At 35.1% G+C, this 23,569-nt stretch overlaps 1 protein-coding gene across 15 annotated transcripts; it reads right to left on the bottom strand.

Annotated features, from left to right (window-relative positions):
- Window positions 1-181: 181 nt before the first annotated feature.
- Window positions 182-23,523, bottom strand: LOC123908901 (DNA topoisomerase 1-like). Of its 15 annotated transcripts, none has more exons than XM_045959709.1 (23): window positions 22,831-23,505; window positions 20,967-21,512; window positions 19,754-20,112; window positions 18,880-19,531; window positions 18,610-18,696; window positions 18,121-18,167; window positions 17,724-17,833; window positions 17,531-17,631; window positions 16,653-16,745; window positions 15,862-15,945; window positions 14,886-14,969; window positions 13,689-13,757; window positions 11,787-11,846; window positions 11,622-11,693; window positions 10,393-10,500; window positions 10,114-10,190; window positions 9,451-9,534; window positions 8,314-8,440; window positions 8,122-8,211; window positions 7,259-7,324; window positions 6,791-6,886; window positions 3,730-3,813; window positions 182-503 (listed from the first exon to the last, which is right to left on the bottom strand). In XM_045959709.1, the coding sequence occupies exons 1-23, from the start codon at window positions 22,897-22,899 to the stop codon at window positions 438-440; spliced, it is 3,231 nt and encodes a 1,076-aa protein (XP_045815665.1). In that variant the 5' UTR covers window positions 22,900-23,505; the 3' UTR covers window positions 182-437. The 15 variants fall into 15 exon arrangements, with proteins under 15 accessions (XP_045815665.1, XP_045815685.1, XP_045815671.1 ...); XM_045959681.1 differs by lacking the exon at window positions 182-503 and adding an exon at window positions 1,301-1,956 and having other exon boundaries at window positions 22,831-23,503; XM_045959721.1 differs by lacking the exon at window positions 182-503 and adding an exon at window positions 1,301-2,110 and having other exon boundaries at window positions 22,831-23,500.
- Between the last annotated feature and the right edge of the window lie 46 nt (window positions 23,524-23,569).

The following is a 23,569-nucleotide window of genomic DNA, read 5'->3' as shown; positions in this document are numbered from 1 at the left end:
GGCAAGGCTTGTGGCTGACTTGTTGTCATTCATAAGCCTCGGAGGCTCCTGAACTTCACACTTTAGCTCCTTCATAACTGAACTTGGCCAAATGACTTTGCAAGTTGCAAAAGTTCTTGCTATGTACTTTGTTTCTTAGTACACCACACCAAGAGATTGATGAATAGCAGGAAATAGTAAATCAAGTTTCACTGTACCTTTGACATACCTAAAAATTCTTTAGCAGTACATATACGAGTTTTTCTAGGATCATTCATGAATGTACTAATCACACTTACTAAATATGCCAGGTCTACTATTACATAAATATCTTAATGATCCTACCATTTGCTTAAACAAAGTAAAATCAACTTTTTCTTCTTCATTGCACTCATCAAGCTCTGCATTTCTCTCAGATGGATTTGAATCTGATTTGCAGTTAGCCATTTCAAATCTATCTAGTAATTCACTTCTATACTTTGATGCATCACTATGCCATCTTTTACCTTCACAAATTCCATACCCTAAAAGAATGAAACTTCACCCAAATCAATCATTTCAAATTATGCTTTCAACTTGCACTTTAATTTTTCAATCTTAGTTGCTTTACTGTTTACTCCCAGTGATGAGTAAATCATCCACATATACAAACTAATTATCATGATACCGTCACTGTCAAAGCTCCGAATATATACACCATACTCTTATATATATTGAAAATAAATAAATATTGTAAAAAAATGACTAAAAATTGCAATAAGAACTTACATATAATAGTATATAAAAGAAGCACAAAAGACTGAAAGAATAGATCACAGTAAAGCTTGGGGCATTTTGTTTCAAGAACAGACATCAAAAACTTATTGTGTAGTTATATGATCCAGAACTGCAGGTGTACTATTGCTAACAAAGCGCATAAATCAGCTTCACAAATAGTTTGACCCAAAAACACTTTTACTTACTGCATTAACAGTAATAGATTCAAGCAATTCCTGCATTATAGTTGATAAGCTAGCTAACAAGAGCATGTATCTTAACCAAAGCATAAATGCACCAAGAGCCTTCTGCGCCCGAATGAAACAAATTATAGTAAAATGATAGGTAGAAAATGAGCTGAAAAGTGCACTGTTTCGTTAAGAATCTAAAGCAATTTTTCCAACTTTAGAGAGCAGACCTAAGAGTAAGAAACAAGCATGGCACCATAATTTATCGTAGAGACAAAGCAACAAGCACCATAATTAACAAAACAATGCAATTCATCAAATGGCATTATTTAGCAAAAACAGAGAAAACAGAAATTTCCATGCGATGAAAACCAGTATGAAAACCAATTTGATTTTTAAACTCATAAAAAATAAAAAAGACAGTGACATACTACCAGTTAATAGTTATGCATAGCCAACTTAGACAGAATTCAATATAAATAATATTTAAAAAATAAAAAATAAAAATGTAACCATTTCATCAGACTCCTAACCATTTTTTCCTAATACTTTCTCAACTCAAATATTTTTGCATTGAAATTCTAACTTCCTCTAGCTGCTCTTCTGACATTTCCTCTAGCCGCTCTTCTACCATTTGCTTATCCATAGTGGCCATTGTATGTAGCTCATCTTCTACCATTTCCCTATCCATAGGCTCCATTTCCTCTAGCTGCTCTATTGCCAATTTCCACTCCATATCCATCAAGCAAAAAGAGTGGATCAACTTGTGATATTCATCAAGATTAGTGTACAAGACACCAAAATCCTTCATTTCAGTCAATAACTTGAGAGCACGGTCAAATTGCTGTAGCTTGCAATATCCAACAATGAGTGCATGGTACAGCAGAGCAACGGTTAACTTAGAATCCTTCTTTTTGGCTTCTTCCAAGATCTTCCTAATATGTAGCATATCATTTGAATACCAAAAACGAAACATATGATGATTACAAAAGTATAAACCTTTACTTTCCACTAGCATCAGCATCTCCAAAGCCTGTATGATTTCCCCAGCGTTAACAAGGGCAGGAATAAGTGTACTGATAGCAGATATTAAAAGATGTTCTTGACTTGTGTCTACAACGATTTTAAGGATCAACTGCTTGACTGCATCGAATTCTTTAAACCCACACAAGGCTCGGACAACAAGCCTAAACATTTCATTTTTAAAACGTAAGTCCCGATCCTCCACCAACTCAGGGATATCATTGAACATCTCGAAAGCCAGATATACAGTTTCTTTTTTTGAACAAAGTACTGTGATAGTTAAAAGTAGAAACGATCTATCTATCCATAGCGGCCAGTTAGGGTTTGTTTTAGGTTTCTCTTTTGCAGCCAGGTAGAGAGCATAGGCTTCTTTAGTCATATTGTTTTGAGCAAACCAAGATATCAAGGCAATAAGAACCGGAGCGTCATCAAGAAGGAGGGTTTCTGGATGAAGCAGCATCTTTTGACAGATAGAAGCGGCTTGGTGGGACATAATAAGCCTTGTGGCCAAAAGAGCTTCCAGTGTAAGAGTATACGTATCTCGACTCGGCACACATTGAAATACCTCAAATTTATGAAAAATTTCGAGTGCGGTCTTTCCATGGTCAAATTTCAATTGATTGTCATATAGGAGTTGATTGAGAATTTGGGTGTTAAGAAGGCCAGTCTGACAGTGGCCAATATGCTTAAGCAAGTCCCACAGAAAAAGTATGTCGTTCTTCCTTAGATGAACATTTCCACGTACTACTGCCGAAACAAGAGATTCCAGAACATGGGTAGTGATGAGATCTTTATTATTGTTACTCCTCCTCCTCCAAGCCCACTTTACAAAGTGGATAAGATTATGAGGCGAAACCTTTCGGGTTTCAATTAATTTAGTTTGAGAAGAGGTTTCAATAGTTTTGAGTACAAAGTGGTGCAGCTGTTGACGCAGAGGGTTAAAATCTATTAAATTAAGATTTGCACACACACGGTCTTTGAGATATGGTCTAGGAATACCACCGAGAAATGTCAGCGCAGTCTGGAAGTCAATGTCGTTGTCATCATCATCAGGACTAGGAGGAGGAGGAGGAGGAGAAGGTTGGGTGTATTCTTGATCATGAGAAGAGCCACCATGATGATGATCATGAGGAGGAAGGAGCAGCATCATGTTTTGACAGATAGAAGCAGCTTGGTGGATCATATCAGGACTACAAGTACTAGTATTCAAAAGAGCTTGCAGTGTAAAGTAATATGTATCATGATTTGGAACACAATGAAAGACCTGAAATTTATTGAAAACGTCAAGTGCAGCCTTTCCTTCTCCTCCGAGGGATTGTATGAGTGTATTGAGAATCGGAGCATTAAGAAGACCGGGTGGGTGATAGCGGGCAATATGGTTGAGAAAGTCCCAGAGAAAAAGTAGATCATTCTTTGTTGGACGTTGTGTGGGAGAGGTAGAGCAGCATATTGATGAAACAAGGGATTGAACAACAGAGGTAGTGATGAGGTCCTTGTTATTCTTCCAAACTAACTTTAAATAGCGGATAAGATCAGAAGGTGGAACCCTTGGGGTATGAAGTAATTTAGTTTGACAAGAGGTTTCAATAACTTTGAGTACAAAGTGTTTATCTAAATTGGTGACGTCGTCAAGGGCAGCATCAAGAGCTGAATAAATTTGGTGGCCACCCCTACTGGGAGCAGAATTACTAAGAATATTCATCACTATATGGAAATCATCTTTGGAATCTGAATTACATGATGATAACTGACATGGTATTAAATTAAAGTTAGAGAAAAAGACCTTTTTTTGTGAAGAGGAGGATGATGATAAAGAAGAACCGCTGATGTAGTTCCTGCCATGTCTTGTTCCAAACGCTATCAACCTCTGCATCGTGAAAGAAATTGTCGGATCAGAGAGTGAATGAGACCTTTAGTTTAGGATTTCAGTTTCAATCACCAGTTTAGTACTTTGCTTTTTTCCAAGTACAATTGAGGTCACACAAAATCTAACCAGAACTGAAGACCAAAAAAAAAAGTTGTCAGATCAGAGAGTGTGAGAATGGAACCAAACCAAACCAGAGACAGAGCTGCGCGGCTTGGCTTGGCTAGGTTTTCAGTTTAGGGTTATCACCAGTTTGGTGTATGTACTTACCTTTCTCTTTCCGTACGTGTGAAAAGTAAAAAATCCAACCAAATAGGGAAATTTTTTTCCCTACCCCAACATTTAGTCCTTTACCCCTACAAACAAACCAATATTTCCATTTTACCCTTTTGGAAAATAAGAAAAATGGGTTTTGAACCTCAACACTTTTTCTGTAACAAGTGTAAACCGGAGCAGTTGGGAAAAAGAGTGCCGGTAAGAGTTAGAGAAGCGGCACGAGTGTAATCCGGCCAACCAACGGCGTGAGAGAGAAATAGAGAAGCGGCGGCAGCAGTGGTTGGCCGGATTCTCGACGGCGGCGGTGGTTCTTCGCTTCTCCTTCTTCTTTCTTCGATCTAATTTTTCCATTTGTTTCCTTCTATCCCCTTCTTATTCAGTTGTTATTGTTTATGTTTGTGTTTGTTGATGAGTTATGGTGGTTTTGGATGATGACGGTAATCAATGAATTGAAGGAGGTGAAATTGGAGAAGGGTGGTGGTTCTGATTATTCCATAGTCACATAATTCGTGCATCTGATGGGGAACCGCGAATTGGTTCGCGCGAACCGGTTCGCAGTTCTTTCACGAATTGGTTCCCCTAAATTCGCAGCAGAATTCGTCAAAAACAGAGTACCGAGCGAACCATGGCAAACTCGCATTTCCACACAGCAAACTCTTGTTTTCACCAGTTAACACGATTCTTATCTTCTTGGAGTATGTTTGGTTTTCTTTACAAGAATCGATTTTGTCTTCTAAAATCAACTGCAGCCATTGCATGCTGTCTTCCCATCTGAAACTTTCAGCGACAGATTCATATCCCCGCCGTGGAGACCGTCAGTGATGATTGGGTTTATGGGTTGAGGGAAATAGAAGATGAGATATTGACAATAAATGTTTATGGATCACGGAGAAGAAGATTTATGTGATGAGAGTTGGGGGTAGGAGTAACGGTAGAATGGGAGATGTAAATTTGATGTATGAAACTATTTTGAAGTTTCTGGAGAAATTGTGTGAGTTAGTGGTGTTCGGTGCCATTGAGACAGAGGGTCACGTGATTTTTTTTTTTTTTAAGGTAAGAGAGGGTCACATGATTGGAGCTATATATTTTATATTTTGTTAATTAATATATATTTTTTGTTCGTAACGTAGCGAAAGTGTACCGACTCTGTATACCCCGACGTACCTAATTCTTTGAGAGTTGCGAACCGCGTACCAGAACCCGTACCGCGTACCGAAACGAATTACGAACCGTGTGACTATGGATTATTCTCTATTCTAACTCTTGATTAGATGAAATTGGAGAAGGGTGGTGGTTCTGATTTTTCTCTATTCTAACTCTTGATTTTTTGTTTTGTTTGCCATTTTTTTGTGCTTTTTTGGTTTATTGATGGTTTGAAAGTGGTGGTTAATGGGTGGTGGTGAGATTTGTAGAGGTTGATGGTGGTTGTGAAAGATGAAAGGTAAGGGATGATGAGTGGTGAGGTGCTTGCCTCTAATGAAATTTAAGATAGGATTCTGGATATCATGCTTAAAAATATTAGATGTCCTATTACTCCTACTGTTGTTGACTCAAGAATTAATCTCAGAGCAAGCTTAAAGGGCGGGCCTAAGTCGTGTGATATATACTTTGGAGTTTGGAGTGCCTACTTGAGATCAAATATCTAATTATGGAGGGTTAACAAATAAAAACTCTTTTAGCTTAGTTTATAATCTTTTCTCATCTCAGATCCTACTCTCATGCAGTCTCTCTTCCATGCATTCCTTGAACACTAGTGGCCACTCGATCAAGATCAGACGATTCAAATTGAATCTCGTATATAGAATTATAACATTAAAATCTGCTTGTTTTAGATCGTCTAATCTTGATTGAACGATAATGTTCCGAATGCGTGATCCCATAATTGTGACTTGAAGTGTGGTGGCACCAAATAGGAAAAAAGATTTGTACTCCCTCCGTCCCATAAAGAGTGAGCCAGTTCACTGGTGCACATATGTCAATACATAACTTTGACGATTAATATTTTAAATTGTATAATAGTAAAAATTATTTTTTTTTTTAAATACTCATCGAGATGAATCCAACAACATCTTATATGCTAATATTTGTTTTTATTTATGGAAAATGCTAAACAGTGCCCCCGGTGCACTTGTTAAGCACACTAATATAGAAAGTTTGTCTCGGGAATTGTGCATTCAACACTTTGAAAGTGTAAAAAAATTCTCTCACCACAATTAATTTTACATTTTATTTCCTTTTTTGCCATGCTTAACAAGTGCCCCGGAAGCACTGTTTAGCATGACCCTTTATTTATTAGTAGAAAAATAGGGTCAAAGTAAAATATGTGAATAGTATATGTGGTCAAATTGGCTCACTCGTTTTGGACGGAGGGAGTAACAAATCTCACTATTTTGTGCACAATATTATCATTTTGCTTCTTTTCACATTGGATACTAATCAACACATTCTTCTCTGAGACTCTTGCTGTGACTTCAGGTATTGATAAATGATAAAAGCCCTCAATATCCCATCCCATATAACTCACAAATTATCTTGTCCCCAAATTGTTAACTTCTGAAAATATTTGGTTGTGTTATCCCAGCACTATGCTTTTACTTACATTCTAATTTAGCAATTTAGCAAATAAAGTCTCTTGCAGTTGTTGCAATTGCAAAGACATGAAGGAAATAAAATCTTAATAAAAAATAATAACCTACAATAATACCTTAGGAACAGGAGCAATTTTGCTTCCATGCCAAATAGAATAGCCACGCGTTGCAACCTTTAATTCGACAGGATTTCCATCCTGAGGATGCTTACCCTAATCCAGAAGAGAACATTTAAAAGCTAGCAATAACTAAAGAACACAAGACACACACACAGACATACACAGAGAGAGAGAGAGAGAGAGAGAGAGAGAGAGAGAGAGAGGATTAATTGACTTCAGTGTACAATAATTATACTAATCATTAACATCTTGCAAGCTGAATATTTAAAAATAAAAAAATTGTTCATTTGATTGAAAGTTTGCCTTCCACTATCATGTTCATAAAATATTATTACCACGCCAAGATTGTCTTACACATCACAACCATATATATAAAACTCAACAATTTCATCATAAACTCAGTTGTCAAAAACTGACATGCAAAATCAACATGACAAGTAGCTCAACTAGAATTGGGAAACATACCAATGTCAATGGATATTGTAGCAACACAAGTGCGTCTTCAAGGGTGATAGAGTCCACATCCTTTACCTGAAACAACCAAAATTCTGAGTTCTTTCCTTTTATTGGAAGATATAATAATTGGCCAGACTTGCACAATTAGCTTGTAAACCCATGATTCATGAAAAACAGAGAAGTGTCACCAGACCAGTAGTTGCACAGCAAACATACACTCAAGTCAAACTCAAAAGGCAGAGAGAGAACTTCGAGCAAAATTGAAATAACAGCCACATTTTTCAACAATCAAAAGGGAATTTAATTTCAACAATCAAGATCAAGAAAAGAGAATTTTAGACAAAAATGATAGTGCCTGCCCCTTGAATAAAAAAAAATTGAGTTTACTATCAAGTTGTATTCAGCAGACTGCATTACCATTTTTTAAGTCTTAATATTCATATTGCTTGTTTTATCAAATAAGACTATATACTTGCTGTTGTGAATTCGTAGTAAATCACACCAATAATACTTTATGTGTGGAGCAAAATTAATTGGCAACCAATATCAAACGGGAACAACAATTATAATCACAAGCAAAAGATAAAACAGAGAAAGAGACAAGCACGCGCAATATTGTTTATTGGTGTGATTTACTACGACACTTGCATCGCAAGTAATTTGTACCTAGATAATGACCTTTCTAATTTCCAAGTCTTACAAATTCCTTCGTTTAAGAAAATGTAAACTTCTTGTAATACTATTAGAAATTAGAATAATGCACAATATTCAGGCAAATCGGAGACACAAACTATTATGGCATGCCTCACATTCATGGCCTATAAAATTAAATTAAACTGTCTCAAAGAGTTGAAAATTCTAGTATGACATACATGAGGAACAGAGACTCTTTTAGGTGGGTGTCCCTTCCTGTCTTCTCCAAGCTGAATATAGATTCCATAAGGACCGCTTTTCAGAAGAATCTGAGGGAAAACAAATGCCAATTATACAAATATTTAGCAGTTCAAACAAGCCAAATTACACCAGTTCATTAAAACATACAACAGACAAGAGGTTAAGCAAACCTTTTCATTTGCACTATTAAAACCTAGGAGTTTTGGTTCCTCTATCATAGTGTTTTGCTTAGGTGTATCTTCCTCATCATCATCATCACCATCATCATCATTACCATATAATGTTTTAGCAATATACCTGTATTCAGCAATCACAAGTACCACTCATAAATTTGTAATTTCCAACAATAAAGTGTTTCACAAGGCAAAAATGCAGTAATAAGGACAAGAAAAATAGAAGTTTGAAAATTTATGCAAGACCCCATGAGTTATGCATATCCTCAATTTCAAGAGACTGTAAACTATTACACACATAGCATAAATAATGGCTCTACAGTTTTTGGAGTAACTGAGTATACTAAATGCATGCTATGAATCACCAAAAAATATTAGGGACGGAGGAATCATAAATGCATGTTGAAAAGGGTCTTATATTAAGGGATAAACAAAAATTTAAAAAGGGTCTTATAATTAGGGACGGAGGAGTACCATGTAGAATCACAGTGATGCTTACAGTACATGACTGCAAATAAGTAAAGCATAGCAGTAACAACAAAAACACTTCCCAGAGATCCATTATATGAATCAAATGATACTATAATGTCTTTTTGTGGATCATGTCTAATGGAAACCCATTTAAGACTAAAGCCTTTTAAATAGCTTGGCTAGGCCTATAGTTTTCTTGGCCTCTACTGCAAACTGACAATTCTCCATCTACCTTCTATATTGATTGGCCTGACCAGTAGTTGTATTGGCCTCTATTTCTATTGGAGAATTCTCCATCTAATCCACACTATTTATCAGGGACTCAAGAGGTCTTCACCCTTCTTAACATAACCCCAAACCACAGGCATAATTCTTTTTTTTTTACAAAAGGTATTATTTTTTTCATATACTCTTTTACTTCTACTTAGATGAAAAGCTCGAGCTACTGGACCCTTTGATTAAGTCAAATGTTTGTTTGCTCATCAGACCTAATTATTGTATATGATTTATTTGCATTAAGGAAAAAACATAATTAACCACCATTCTTCCAAATGTGTAAACTGTGAAGTAGAATACAAGCTCGCCATTGTGAAAATCACACAACAGTTACGCTATAACTTCGAACCAACAGGCCAAATATATAGTATAAATTATAATACTCACTTGCACCTCGGATGTTGATCACAGCCTATAAAGTAGCCAGCACCAAATCTACTTACTTTAAATATAAGTGTGCCTTCGTTACAACTGAAACAAGTCAAAGCAAAACAGGCAACATGTAATGAATGCAATCAACAAATCACTTTCTATAAATAAAATCAGAAAAATCACATTCACAAGACAAAAAAGTTAGCCCAATAAAATCAGAAAAATCACATTCACAAGACAAAAAAGTTGGCCCAATATAACTAGAACATTACAAGATGAGTTTATAGTCTATATTCCTCAGGTTTTGGTCTCTGCATGTACAAACCAATTTTACATTGAGCTTTAAGTCAACTTTATTTTCAAGACTGCAAGTGACGACTGACGAGGATCAAACTCTTCTTACCCAAAAGGAGCACTTACTCCCCTGAAAGATACAAGAAATATGCTCCAACCATATACACCAAAGTGGAAAAGATTCCACATTTCCACAAAGATTGTTACTTCTTTCCTTCTCCCTAAACTAGTAATCTAGAGGTAAAACCGAACACTCCAAAAATTCTAAACAAGAAATTCCAGAAAGAAATAATTACATAACAGTGTAAGAAACCTTATGTGGCACAAACATCCAGCATGTATTTGATATTAAACAATTTCCACCCATAATGTGGCATAACTTACCTTGGACACACCCGGCTCTTATCTGGGAGAGAACCAAATAAGTAATCCGCAAATTTTTTTTCTAACATCTTCTCAACCTGCGCAAGTATAAAAATCATTCGTAAGTAGATAAGATGGAAAAATATGCTGCACATTTTGCTTTCAGACTATCATAGTCACTAATAGCATTTGCAAACATACAAAGTGCATTGAAAACAATGCGAAGAAAGCATATCAAGAAATCATAATTTGAGACCCCAACAAAATGGCAAGCCTTGAGCAAAGAAGACAGAGCCACACCTGGTGAATATGAACATTAGAAGTACGTTCACAATATGATTTAAACCGTGTCCAATAATCTCCAAGGAGGCCTTTCCATTTGGTTATTCCAGCAGAAACATTATCAAGCTGAATAAAAAATAAGACACATTTTTATTGACAAATGATAGGAAAATGAATAATGACCAACTAGCTCAGACAGTAAATAAATAAATAATATACAATATTTATTCGATACTAATTGATAGGTTGACGAAGAGTTGCACCACTCTTCACTGTATGGCTCGCACTCTAGATACTAGGTAAAATTAGTCTATTCAATTTTTCAGCTATTTATATATTTATTACAGTGACGAATGGCATCTGGAGGATCGAAATACAGTTTTCCCACATGAGGATAAAGAAATATCTACCGTGAGTAATGAGTGTTTGAAGAAGTTTTTCACAACTGCTGAAGATAGAAGAAAGGTTGCACTTAAATATGCTGATTTTTCAAAAAAGCAAATAATTATGATTCTTTTGATTCCATTGAAGATAGGTGAACATTAGATCCTGAATATTCTTTTGCAGCCTACCTCCTCTTTTTTTTTTTTTTTTGAGGACAGCCTACCTCCTCTTCTTGTTGCGAAAGGAATTGGTGTTTTTGTCAGTCTTTGAAAAGAAACAAATAAAATACAAAAAGACCAAAAGACTTGGTTTGTGTGCATATGAATTTGATGTTTTTGTCTAGGAAAAGTGATTAATACAAGGGGGTACTAAGATGTGGGACATCTGTGGACGTACATGGGATCACCTCGGAGGCTCTTTACTACTGTTTTGCTGGCTTTTTTTGTTTTATTGAGCAAGACACGGTCACATGACATCAAATCAATATGTCAGAAGGATTGGTACAACTCAACCAATATGAAGTAGAAAGGGTGAGATCCTTCCTTAGTAAATTAGAGAAACCAACAATTGTTGTTGCCAAGTAGATTTGGAGGAAGGAAATAATTATAGTTGGTGAATTTTAAAATAATTTCTATTGCCATCAAGATTCCCACCCTTCACGCGAATGAAAAAGGAGGGAAAGCACGAGTAAAATATATTCCCAGGAATTGATGCGACCGAGGAATATTTTTCCAAAACATTTAAAAATTATAAATAATATTCCCAAGTCTGCTTTCCTGGGAATGTTTTTGCATTCGAAAGAAATATGATCTAAAATACATTGCATAGATCAAGTTAAAAGGGGACACAATTATAGTATATACCTCAGTTTCCATATCGGCAGTGAAACTGTAGTCTGTGACCTCTGAAAAATGATGTGACAGAAAAGCTGAAACCTAAATATCACCCAAAATCACATCATAAAATAATAGAACTGGTATTTTCATCCCACCAAACAATAAATTCAAAACTTCAAGCTCAAAGCTTACCATACGACCACGAAATTCTGGAGACAGAACACGACTTTTTACTGTCACGTATTTTCTATCCTGAAGCAACAAACAAGTGAGGGCTCAGAATTCTTTCAAACTGATATTTAAAATTTGACATATGTAATGCTATAAAATTTCCGTATTAGATGCAGTAAACATGTTGAAAATGCCATAAAATTTCCGTGCAAGATGCAGTGAACATGTTGAAATAAAGAGTGAGAGACAGCAGTTTCAAGTGAATTCCACAAGAAGACATAAAGTTAGTTACAGGAGGGAGAATATAAAAAGGTAAAGTTTTTGGATATACAGAGTCAGTTTCTCAATTCTACTCAGAAAATCATCGCTCCAATGGATAACTATTACTGTGTTACACCTCAAGAAAGACCAAATCAATGGATAACTATTACTGTGTCACACCTTAATAAAAACCAAATCGTCACAAATTAAGACATGTATGAGTTGATAAGTTGTTATTTGATACTTTATTATGATTCCTGAGAGAACAACATAACGTCATATGATTCATATATCCAACTTCAGATGGTGGGTATACGCTGTAATTGTACCCAGTAATATATCCAACTTCAGCTGGTGGGTATACGCTTTAATTGTATCCAGTAATATATCCAAATTCAGCTGGTGGGTATACGCTTTAATTGTATCCAGTAATATATCCAACTTCAGCTGGTGGGTATACACTTTAATTGTATCCAGTAATACATCCAACTTCAGCTGGTGGGTATACGCTTTAAGGGTCATCCACTCCACTATGCTAGATTGATATATGGCAGAGAAGCCAAAATAATAAAGAGATGGGTAACGAACCCAACCTGTTTTCTAAGAATCGGGGGGGGCACATCCTGATCCAGGTAGATATACAAGGTTAGTTGGAAAACTAAACCATCTCACCGTGACAAGACCAGATATTTTGTTTGCTGTTAGTGTTGTGAGTCAATTCCTAAATTCACCTTGTGATAGTCATTGGAATGCTGTAGTTCAAATCTTGAGGTATATTAAAGGGTCACCTGGAAAAGGACTTGTTTATTCAGACAGAGGTCATACATTACTGATACTGTTGGATATTATTCAGACGCAGATTGGGCCGGTGATGTGAATGATAGAAGGTCTACTTCAGGTTATTGTGTTTTAATCATGGAAAAGTAAAAAGCAAACTGTTCTTGCAAGGTCAAGCACAGAGACAGAGTACCCTGCTATGGCCCACACTACTTGTGAGCTCTTATGGTTGAAGCATTTGTTACAAGAGCTAAAGTTTTGTGAACTAGGTCCTATGGAAATTATGTGTGATAATCAGTCTGCGTTGTATCTTTCTTCAAATCAAGTTTTTCATGAGAGGACTAAACATATAGAAGTTGATTGTCACTTTATTAGAGAAAAGATTCTTTCTGGCATCATTAAAACCTCTTCAGTGAGCTCAAATGATCAGTTAGCTTATATTCTCACTAAATCTCTACGGGGGCCTCGTATTGATTATATATGTAACAAGCTGGATGCATACGATATATATGCTCCAGCTTGAGGTGGAGTGTTGATTTTTATTTATTATGATAGATTTAGTTTCCTTATTTTAGGATTCTCTCTTGTATATAAGTTTGAACCTCATTGTGAAATATAAGTAACTCATTTGAGCAACATCGCACTCCACTTTCTCTTAATTCTCTCCCCTTCCATCCATGCAACTTCTATCTCCAAAAACCTTGTCTCTAGTGACGTTCCTTTTCCAATGAACAACAAAAAATTTCGATCTTATTTATTAATTATCCGGTTCAACCAACAACAGTTCAACCGGGTGAACCATGACCCGGAGCTCTTACTGGTTTTTAAAACATTGATAATTATTGATGATCGCAACTTGTAACTTAATGTCCCCAAGTCAAATACCTGTAAAACTCTTAATGTGCTTGCATATGTTGAAGGTCTTCCAATCCCAAGCTCTTCAAGCTTCTTAACCTGTGACATGCAAATATCATAAGGGAAATGCTAAAAAGATACAACAAAAAAGACAAGGTGTAAAAGAAATTAGATATCTCTATCTCCTCCTTGCCAAACAAAGCATATATATTTCAAAGAGCTCCAATTCATGTTGAACTCAATATGTGCCAATAGATCTATTTATTTCACATAACGTAGAAGATAATATGAAATTATAAATCATAAATATTTACATGATAAAGAATTCAATATATGCATATCTGTGCACAAGTTCATTGTAACAAAACACACAACGTAGCCTCTCTGTGCACAAGCCGATGGCATGAGGGACTGTCACTAGTTAACAGCCAACCACAAGATAAATATGTTTAAAACAGTATCTCATTATGCACAATTTTCTATCTTCAGATGAATTAACAGATGCAAGTTACTGAAAGTTTCAATGAGTAATCATAAAAGTACACTGTTAGAAGGAAAAGAAAATCCAATAAACAAAAAGCAAGCATCAATTAAGACCAACTATTACGATTAAACTACAAATAAATTGAAATCTTATAGACTTGCACATCTTTCGGAACTGGCTCAAGACATTACGATATATGGGAACATAAAAACCAACATTTTGAAGCTTAACAATAGCATTGCTCAAAGTATGTATATAACATAATTCCAGGCATGTTAAAATGCAATCTCTATCTATTCAAAATATACAACCCATAGTTAGGATTCCAATATCAATCATATATTACATACTCCCTCCGTCCCATATTATAAGCAAAAATAATCACTTTTTAATGTCCCAAATTATAAGCGAAAAAAACAACTTTTATCATTTTCAAGATTTACTTTTTACTTATTCTCATGAAATTAAATACAAATTGCATTTAATTTACTCTCTTTCTTCTTTTCCCTATACTGTAATCAATAAGCAATAGAAATTCTTTTTACATCTTCCTATGAAACTTATTCCAAGGAAAACACAAAAAGTCATACTTCAAATTACCATATTTTACTTTTCTTAAGAAGTGTGAAAATATTTTTTTTGCTTATAATATGGCACGGAGGGAGTACAACAAAAGAGTAGTAACAGCTGAAATCAGCACATTCATGGTCAATAATACTCCTGAAGCATAAAAAATGACTTACTAATGATGCTTCGGAGTAACGTGGTGGTGGTTGTGTATGGTGCTGACTCCCCTCAGTTTCAACAAGATGTAACAGATCCTCTGTCTATATAAAAAAAGTCAATGAAGAGAAAGGTGTTGCATAATTTATGGCATCAATAAATATTGGAGCGTAAATGAGGAGTAATTATGTCCAAAAAACAATGCAATCAGGAAATAGTTTTAATCTGTCAATGGTGCAAGTCCAATTTCGGATTGATATGTACAACTTTCTGCACCATAAATGGGAATTCATAGATTGGAAACACAAAATAGATACATAAAAACCTAGCATAAGGCAAGGTATCAACAATTAGCAAAATGAATAGCAAATTTTCAGCGACATAAACACATTATTGAGCCTCCACTAAAGTTGATCCTTGACATGCAACTAATTCCCCCTATAACCTATTGACTAAGTGATCAAAGTTCAATAGTTGCTACCCCATTCTTTCTCATAGAATTGGAGTTGGGCCTAATTCATCCCTACAAAACCGGCTTGTAAGATGAGGATTGCCTCTACTTATAAACCCATGCTCGGGCCATCTCATATCCGATGTGAGACTCTTAACACTTTCAAATCAAGCTTAGTTTCTACACAAGGTAAAATGGACATCTACATAGACAAACTTTAAATCCAAAGGGCTATTGCACAAGGAATATTTGAAGAAAAATTTTACCATCCAGCAAAAGCTTTTAGAAGAGTTGGCTTGCCCAAATAGGAAAATAATAAAATAGAATGTGGAAGACAAGAAACTGCTACAATTTACATTTTACAAGGAGCCTTGCTGTCTTGTCTGTATGCCAAGACTGTCCTTTTAAAACCTAATGAGCAGCATAAGGAAGCCAAGAAAAGCAGTGTATAAAATGAACTTACAAGGCACAAACTGGCACGTAAATGGAGAGGCGTGAAATTATTTTCAATAGCATAAACAACAATAAATTTCAAGAAATATTACCTTCAAGGAATTTAGAACCTCAAAAGCTAGATCATGATTGGATCCATCACTGTCTCTATCTTGTCCAGCTTCAGTGACAATGTCCTAGGAGTGAAAAAGAACCATACATAAGTCGGGAACATTGGTTTTACTGTCCTACTCTTTCACAGGTACATGTGGGCATTCTCAACTTTAGCTTAAATTGATGGAGATACAAAACCATTCAAAGACCTAGAGGTTAAACATTTTAAAGCACTGGTATTTAACAGGAACATAAAAAAAACTATCAAGTAATACACACGACACAATATAGAACCACATGCATCTCTACACTTCAATATATAAAAATTTAAAATTGGGTGTGGAGACTTGGTAGAAATATAGCAAAACAGCACAGAAAATCTTTGCAAAACATTTTAATATTCAATATTAGATATAATGTTCAAGGTCAAAACATGATTTTGGATAGCTAATGTATGCTTTGAAGCATGTAGCAGAACTTCAAAATTTATTTCTACACAACCTTTAAATTTAAAATCTACCGATAATAGACATTTGCCCCGTTGCAGCTAACTGGTACATGAATTGAAAATAATACTATAGTCCATTGTTGATAACAATAAAAATTATGAGAACAAATTAACAACAATAATTAATTTGATGGAAATTAACAATTATCATAATTAATAAATAACTAAATAAAACCCATTACTTGTGAAGCACAATTTACTGGTAAATGAATGATTACAAACCATCACAAGACTAAATAACATCACCTCACAATATAACGTATATGCAAGAACTAACTATACCGTGAAAACTGCCTGGTATCCAGGAAACTCAACCCTTGAGCTAGCAGACCGTAACATGATAGACTTATCAGCATTTCCAATATCGACTTGTATCTGGAACCATAAATACATTAGGAAATATATCGGATCAAGAATAATAATATCAGATTGAAGCACGTGGATGAACACAGAGTATATTTCAAGATCATATATTATTTTAATGATCTTTATTTAGGACAGACACAATCTAACACAAAGTAATATCAGACTTTTTTTAGAGAGGTTTCTTTTTGTAGCCACCCATACATGTTCTGTTCGTGGTCTATTAGCGCTACTAGTGATTTCATACATTTACAGAAAGCTATGTTGTCAATAGCGTAGCAATGGTAGGTTTGGCGCGACGCCATCTCCCTGCACGCCTCCTTCAGCAATGGTGGTTGTAGCAGCCACAAATTGCGGAAAATTATTTTTCAATGAACCCAAAGTGGTTTTTTACTTATAATAGTGACCAGAGGGATTTTGGGGTTCAGCGCTGCGCGCTGCTATCTCAGATTAACAACATAGATAAAAAGGTTTTGTTACATGTTCCAATTTCCTAGATTCCAGTCTGGCTTCCTTTTCTGGCGAAGATGTCTTATCCCCTTTCGTTATACTTTTTTCTTCCTTAATAAAAGTATTTGTTTTGGCGGTTCTTTAATAAAATAAAAATTTGTGGTACCTTAATAAAAATATTTTACCATTTAAAAAGCAGAAGAAAAGAAAGTCCCATCACTTCGAAAGTGTGACTTCTAAATAAATCTACACCCAATCATCCAAGCAAAAATTATAAAAAGCAGCTAGTTAAAAAAACGACTTCAAACATTTTATACTTTATCCCGATGGATATTTTGTATTCTAACCTTCTCAAGAATAGCTGGTTCCATCTGACATGAAACTGTTCTTGACCAAATAAGTGTGTAAAGCTTCAAGGATTCTTCATCTAACACCCCAGCCAGCATTGCTTACAAGTCATCAAAAATTAATGTTGTTAGCTGTAGCCCTTGGTTAATCAATAAGTTAAAATATTTATGAAAGAAGCACATCTCATATTACATGGTAAATAACGTATGTCAGTTGGTCTAATGGCTTCATGGGCTTCTTGTGCATTTTTCACCTTTTTAAAATACTTAGGTGGACTTTGTGCAACAAAATTTTGTCCATACCTGCACCCAGTAAATTTAAACCGCACAAAAAATATTAAAACTTGCTTAAACACAAAATAAGCATTCGAATTTAAATAAAAATAACAATAAATGACTTAAATGTAGATAGAACAGAACTGCACTTTTCATCCCCGGGCCACTTTCTTACGCATGAAATGCATGAAAAATCCGTATAAGAAAATAAGCTTCTAGTAAGGTGCATGCTAATAAACTCATTTTATATTCAGTAGTATTGAAGCTCCGTTCGCAACATTAAGCAGAATTAAGTATGGAGATGCACACATCACCTTTCAATTATCAGGGAGCGAATATTGGCAACAGCTTCATCAGAAATCTAAGAAAGAAAAATCCAACTGTTAAAAATAGAAACGATTACCCACAAACAAAATTATTGGATTGACAGAAAGACTTCTAAATAAATATAAATGACAACCACATGTGTGAACCCACTAGTAAAAATCAAAATTGCAGTCTCATGTGGAAGATAACAGGAGATTAGTTTACATATTTAATTAGCCACAATTCATGACATAATTATTATAGAGACGCAATGTTAAATACGGTAAGCCGATGACATCGAAGCTGATGACATTGAAGCCGACGACATCAAAGCCGATGACATAATTACTATACAACACAAGGAGGGGGATATATTTTGAGATGACATCGGCTTCGGTGGACAATTAATAATAAATAAATATAATATTTATATACAATGCACAATGAGTAGTTCACAATGTTTCACCATATATTCATGCAACCAAAGCGATACCTACATGGAATCCATCAGTTCTCATGTATGTTATCAACCCCACTGCTTTACCATTAGACAATTCAACTCCCTCGTAGAGTTTCTGAGCAATCTGCATTCATAATTCAATAGAGATTAACGATAAAAGTAATTCTAAAAAATCTAAAATGTAAACATAATCAAATCATAATTCCAGAGGAAAACCAAATATTGTTTATTACAGGCATGGTTAATACTTAATTGTTATGTCAATGTCAAGTAGGAAAATAGGATAGGAATAAATTAAAATTAGTACCTTCATTGTCTGACTTGCTGAGAATTTCAATTTATTTCCAGCATCTTGCTGAAGTGTTGATGTTATATAAGGTGTTGGAGGATTTCTTCGAACTTTGTTTTTTTTCATGCTAATAACCTGAAACTCTGCAGAGTTTACCTTGCCTTCAATATCCCTTGCCTGCCCATCAGAGGTAATTGAAAATTGAGTCAACTTGTTAGAATCAAAATGGGTCAAGCGACCACGAAATGTTACGTCCTTGTTTGATATCCGCTCTTTCCTATCAAACTTGGCCTCCATAGTCCAATACTCCTTGGGTTTAAATTGATCAATTTCCATTTCTCTATCACATATAAGAGAAAGTGCAGCAGATTGAACTCTTCCTGCTGATTGGCAACCCGGTAACTTCCTCCATAGTAATGGTGAAATATTAAACCCAATCAAATAATCGAGGGCCCTCCGTGCAAGGTAAGCATGAACCAAATTCACATCAATCTCTCGCGGTGCTTGCAAAGCAGTTTTTATAGATTGCTCGGTTATTTCATGAAAGACAACTCTAGCCAGAAAAACATTATCGCGCAGAGCTCCTTGTTGGTGTAACATCTCAATTATGTGCCAAGCGATAGCCTCTCCCTCGCGATCAGGATCTGATGCAATAATAAGATTTTCTGCTCTGTGAAACAACATAAAATGAATTAAGCAAGAGACAGGTTGTCAGACCCTTGTGCATAAAAGCATGCAAGTGAACAATCCATTGCAATTAATCATAAGTAATTTGTTTAATAACATAACAAATATTGAACATCAACCATGATTAGTGCACCCACGGAGAATTGTACTAATATAATGAACCGGTGCTGCTGGAAAACTAGAGTAAGTAGATGTGAGAATGTACCCGCTCAAGGCAAGATTGATGCTCTTCAGCTGAGTCCAGGCAGATGATGGAACTTCCCACACCATACTAAAGTCATCATCGGGCCGCACAGATCCAGACCTTGCAGCCAAGTCTCTTACATGACCATAGCTTGGCAATACTTCATACATATCACCAAGGTATCTCTGAATAACCTTTGCCTTCGTAGCAGACTCCACGACCATCACAGACTTTCCCGTAGGTGGATACAGTGGTTTTCCCGTAAAATTTCCTAGCGGCTTCTCAAGATCAACCTGGCTAGAGTTTACGTCCTTTTTCTTTGACCTTGTAGAAGCAGAACCATCCTGTATTTCTTTTGAAGTGCTAACGGCCGAACTCTCCTGAACAAACCCATGTTAGCATCTACGCTTAAAATTAAAACAACACTGAGCACTATACCGGTGTTTCAAATTGCAAACCGGATTACAAGAGCCCTTTTCCCCTGGGAATCAAAGGGTTAAGACCCAAAAAATGGTGCCTCACAAATTTGGCCACAATACTAAGGCTATGTTTTTGATTGACAAATGGGACGAAATTAAATCATTAAAAGCATATTTTATTTTAATGCTTTAAAATTTGATATATTTTATTTTAATGCTTTAAAATTTGATATAATGGGACGAACCCCATCCCATCTAATACCTTGTTTTTTCTCCCCATCTAATTAGGGAAATAATAAAATTGAGCATTTTGTTGTTCTCCGTTCAATCATTAAAATATCCAAACAATAAAAATACATGTTTATTACATGAATACCACACCACTCTATATGCAAAGTGGCAATTACCACCAGAAATTCACACACACAACTGCAAGGTCCCAAGTTCGAACCCGGGTGAAAGTGTACAACCTAGCAATATCAATATGTATCGGTTGAGCTAAGACTTACTGACATTCCACTCCACTCCCTATTAAATATCCAAACATAATAAACGTTTTACGAAACTTGTTATCACTACACCAGCATTGGAGCCACAACAATTATTTTTTCATGTTTCAGTGATTGTATGGTAACTACTATACTAAGCAGCCATAATCTAAAACCTTGTACTAACAATACATAAATTTTCTAGTGTCTGACACATTCATTCAATCACTTCTATTTTCTTAAATTACTACATTATCTACCGTCTGTGTCGTGTCAGGTGCCATGTATCGGTGTCAATGCTTCATAGAATCGTAGTCAATTACTAACCTTTACATTAGTCTTCTTCTTCCCTTTGGAAGGTGATTTTTTAGAAACTTCTTCACCAACAGCTTTCGATGAATCGGTTGAATCAGTTGCAGCAGAAGTCTTAACATCTTTCTTCTTACTCGGTGGCTTCTTCTTCTTCGTCTTCTTAACATTATTAATTTTGGAATCCTGTTTATCACTCTTGATCTCTTCACTTAAACTACTTTTCTCTAACTCCACATTTTTAACATTTTTATCCACAGATTCACCAGAACTAGCATCCTTCTTATCCTTACCGCGAACGGCAACAGCTTTTACCGGTTTCTTCCATTTACTCTTCTTCTCCGGCACAGCAGACAAATACCGTAAACTCCTTCCAACGCCATTCACCCGAAACGGTAAACCGAAACCGCTAATGGACGTAACAGATTTCAAAGTATTGAAGTTAGTTACACTAAAAGAGCGAAACGAGAAACAGTTACGGTGTTGAACGGCGTTGGTAGTTAAATTCACGAGCGAGGGTAAGTGCGGCGAGATTAAGGGATTGTGTAACGACCTGAGTTGAAACTGCGAGACAGTTTAATAATGAATTAAGACATAATGATGAAGTAATTAAATTGAAATGAAAATTAAGAAGAGATTAAGGGGAATTAGAGTGTGATTAATAGTTATTAGGGTAAATGATCATTTACCCCCCTGCAAAATAAGCAAATTTTCGTTTACCCCCCTGTGCATATTTTTTTTCTGTTTACCCCCCTGCAAAAAATAAATTCTCTCATTTTGCCCCCTGGCTGTACAGCAGGACATGTGACTGTGCAAATCTGCTGACGTGGCTTGTACACATGGAAAAAATCATTTATATTTTTTTTAAAAATTCCACGTCAGATATTTTTTTTTATAAAAAATAATTTTTTTTTCCTACAAAATAAAAAAACCAATTTTCTTATTTTCTTTTCCCAAAATTAAAAAAAAATTCCTACAAATAATTTTTTTTCCTACAAAATTTTAAAAATTATATTTGTTTTCCTACAAACGAATTTAAAAAAAAAAAATTCCTCCCAAAATAAAAAAACAAATTTTCTTATTTTACTCCCAAAATAAAGATTTACTCCGAAATAAAGTTAATTTCCAAATTAAATATTTTAAAGATTTATTTTCAAATCTCTTTAAATTAAAAAAAACATAATCTTTAATTTTTAAAAACAAAACTTTATTTTTTTTGTTAATCTCTTTGAATTAAAAAAAAAATAGAAAAAGAAGTTTTATTTGTGTTTTCCTCTTCTACCAAAATTATATGTGATATTAAATTATGCAGCAAAAAAAATTAAGCAAAATTATGCTTCAATTCTTATGTGATATTAAATTGTGCAGCAACCTTAGCTTGTACTATATCTGCAGCACTAAATTACGCAGACAAAAATAAAGATTCTATTTTTTTTAATTAAAAGATATTTGAAAATAAATCGTTAAATTCTTTATTTTGGGGACAAAATAAGAAAATTTAATTTTTTATTTATGCAAAAAAAGTTATTTTTGTACGAAATCTTTTATTTTTTTTTTATTTTGTAGGAAAAAAATTATTTGTAGGAAATTTTATTTTAAATTTTGGGAAAAAAAATTCATTTTTTTTTTGTAGGATTTTTTTTAAAAAAAAAAATTATGTGACATGGAATTTAAAAAATAAATATAAATGATTTTTTCCACGTGTACAAGCCACGTCAGCAGATTTGCACAGTCACATGTCCTGCTGTACACCTAGGGGGCAAAATGAGGGAATCTATTTTTTGCAGGGGGGTAAACAGAAAAAAAATCTGCATAGGGGGGTAAACGAAAATTTGCTTATTTTGCAGGGGGGTAAATGATCATTTACCCTAGTTATTATTACCATGCAGTTGCGAAGAGTGGGAGAAGAAGTGGTGTTGGTGAAGAAGAAGGTTCTTTGGAATTGAATCATTGTTGTTTTGATTGAAATTTGATTTTCATGGTTTTTGAAGGTTTTGTTTTTGCGTGAAAAAACAATGCATAAAAAATTTAACAATAACCTAATAAGAAACTGAACCTAGATTTTGTATGTTGAACGAAGCTGGAGGTTGAACGAATCTGGATGTTGAACCTGCGGCTTGAAGGTTGAACAAAAATTGAGAGGTTGAAGCTTGAATAACGAGATTTAGGGATTGAAGGTTGAAGAATCTGAATGTTGAATGAAGCTTGAACAAGATTGACACTGCAAATTTTAGGGATTGAAGCTTAAACGAAGAAAGGACACGAAATTTAGGGATTGAAGCTTGAATCTGAATGTTGAAGGAAGCTTGAAATTGAATCTGAAACGAATCTGAAGGGATTGAAGGCAAACGAAACAAATCTGAAATAAAAATAAGAGGGAATGAAGCTTGGAAATTTGACGCGGGTTATTATACTCCACGACGGTTTCTCGTAAACAGTCGCAAAGTCTTCTAGACCATATAGCGCCGGCGGTTGGCTTGAACTGCCGGTAGAGTTCTGTCGCTATTCAGCAATTTTTTGTAGTGTTATAACAAATACACTTCGAGCATAAACAAACAAATCAAGTTCTACCCCAATAGTTAGGGGTGTAAGCGGATCAGAAAAATCCAATTGAACCCATG

This window comes from Trifolium pratense, linkage group LG1, assembly GCF_020283565.1.
Source record: "Trifolium pratense cultivar HEN17-A07 linkage group LG1, ARS_RC_1.1, whole genome shotgun sequence".
Lineage (NCBI taxonomy): Eukaryota > Viridiplantae > Streptophyta > Magnoliopsida > Fabales > Fabaceae > Trifolium > Trifolium pratense.
Note: the sequence above shows the minus strand (reverse complement) of the source record. Positions and strands in the feature narration are given on the sequence as shown.

What these genes read in the sequence shown, in the direction of transcription:
- LOC123908901 (XM_045959632.1), bottom strand. Translation starts at nt 22,899, where the DNA reads ATGATTCAATTCCAAAGAACCTTCTTCTTCACCAACACCACTTCTTCT. An exon ending in AGAAGAAGACTAATGTAAAG is followed by an intron (nt 20,113 to 20,966) that starts GTTAGTAATTGA and finishes GGGTTTGTTCAG; the next exon opens with GAGAGTTCGGCCGTTAGCAC. An exon ending in TACAATATCCATTGACATTG is followed by an intron (nt 6,887 to 7,258) that starts GTATGTTTCCCA and finishes CTTCTGGATTAG; the next exon opens with GGTAAGCATCCTCAGGATGG.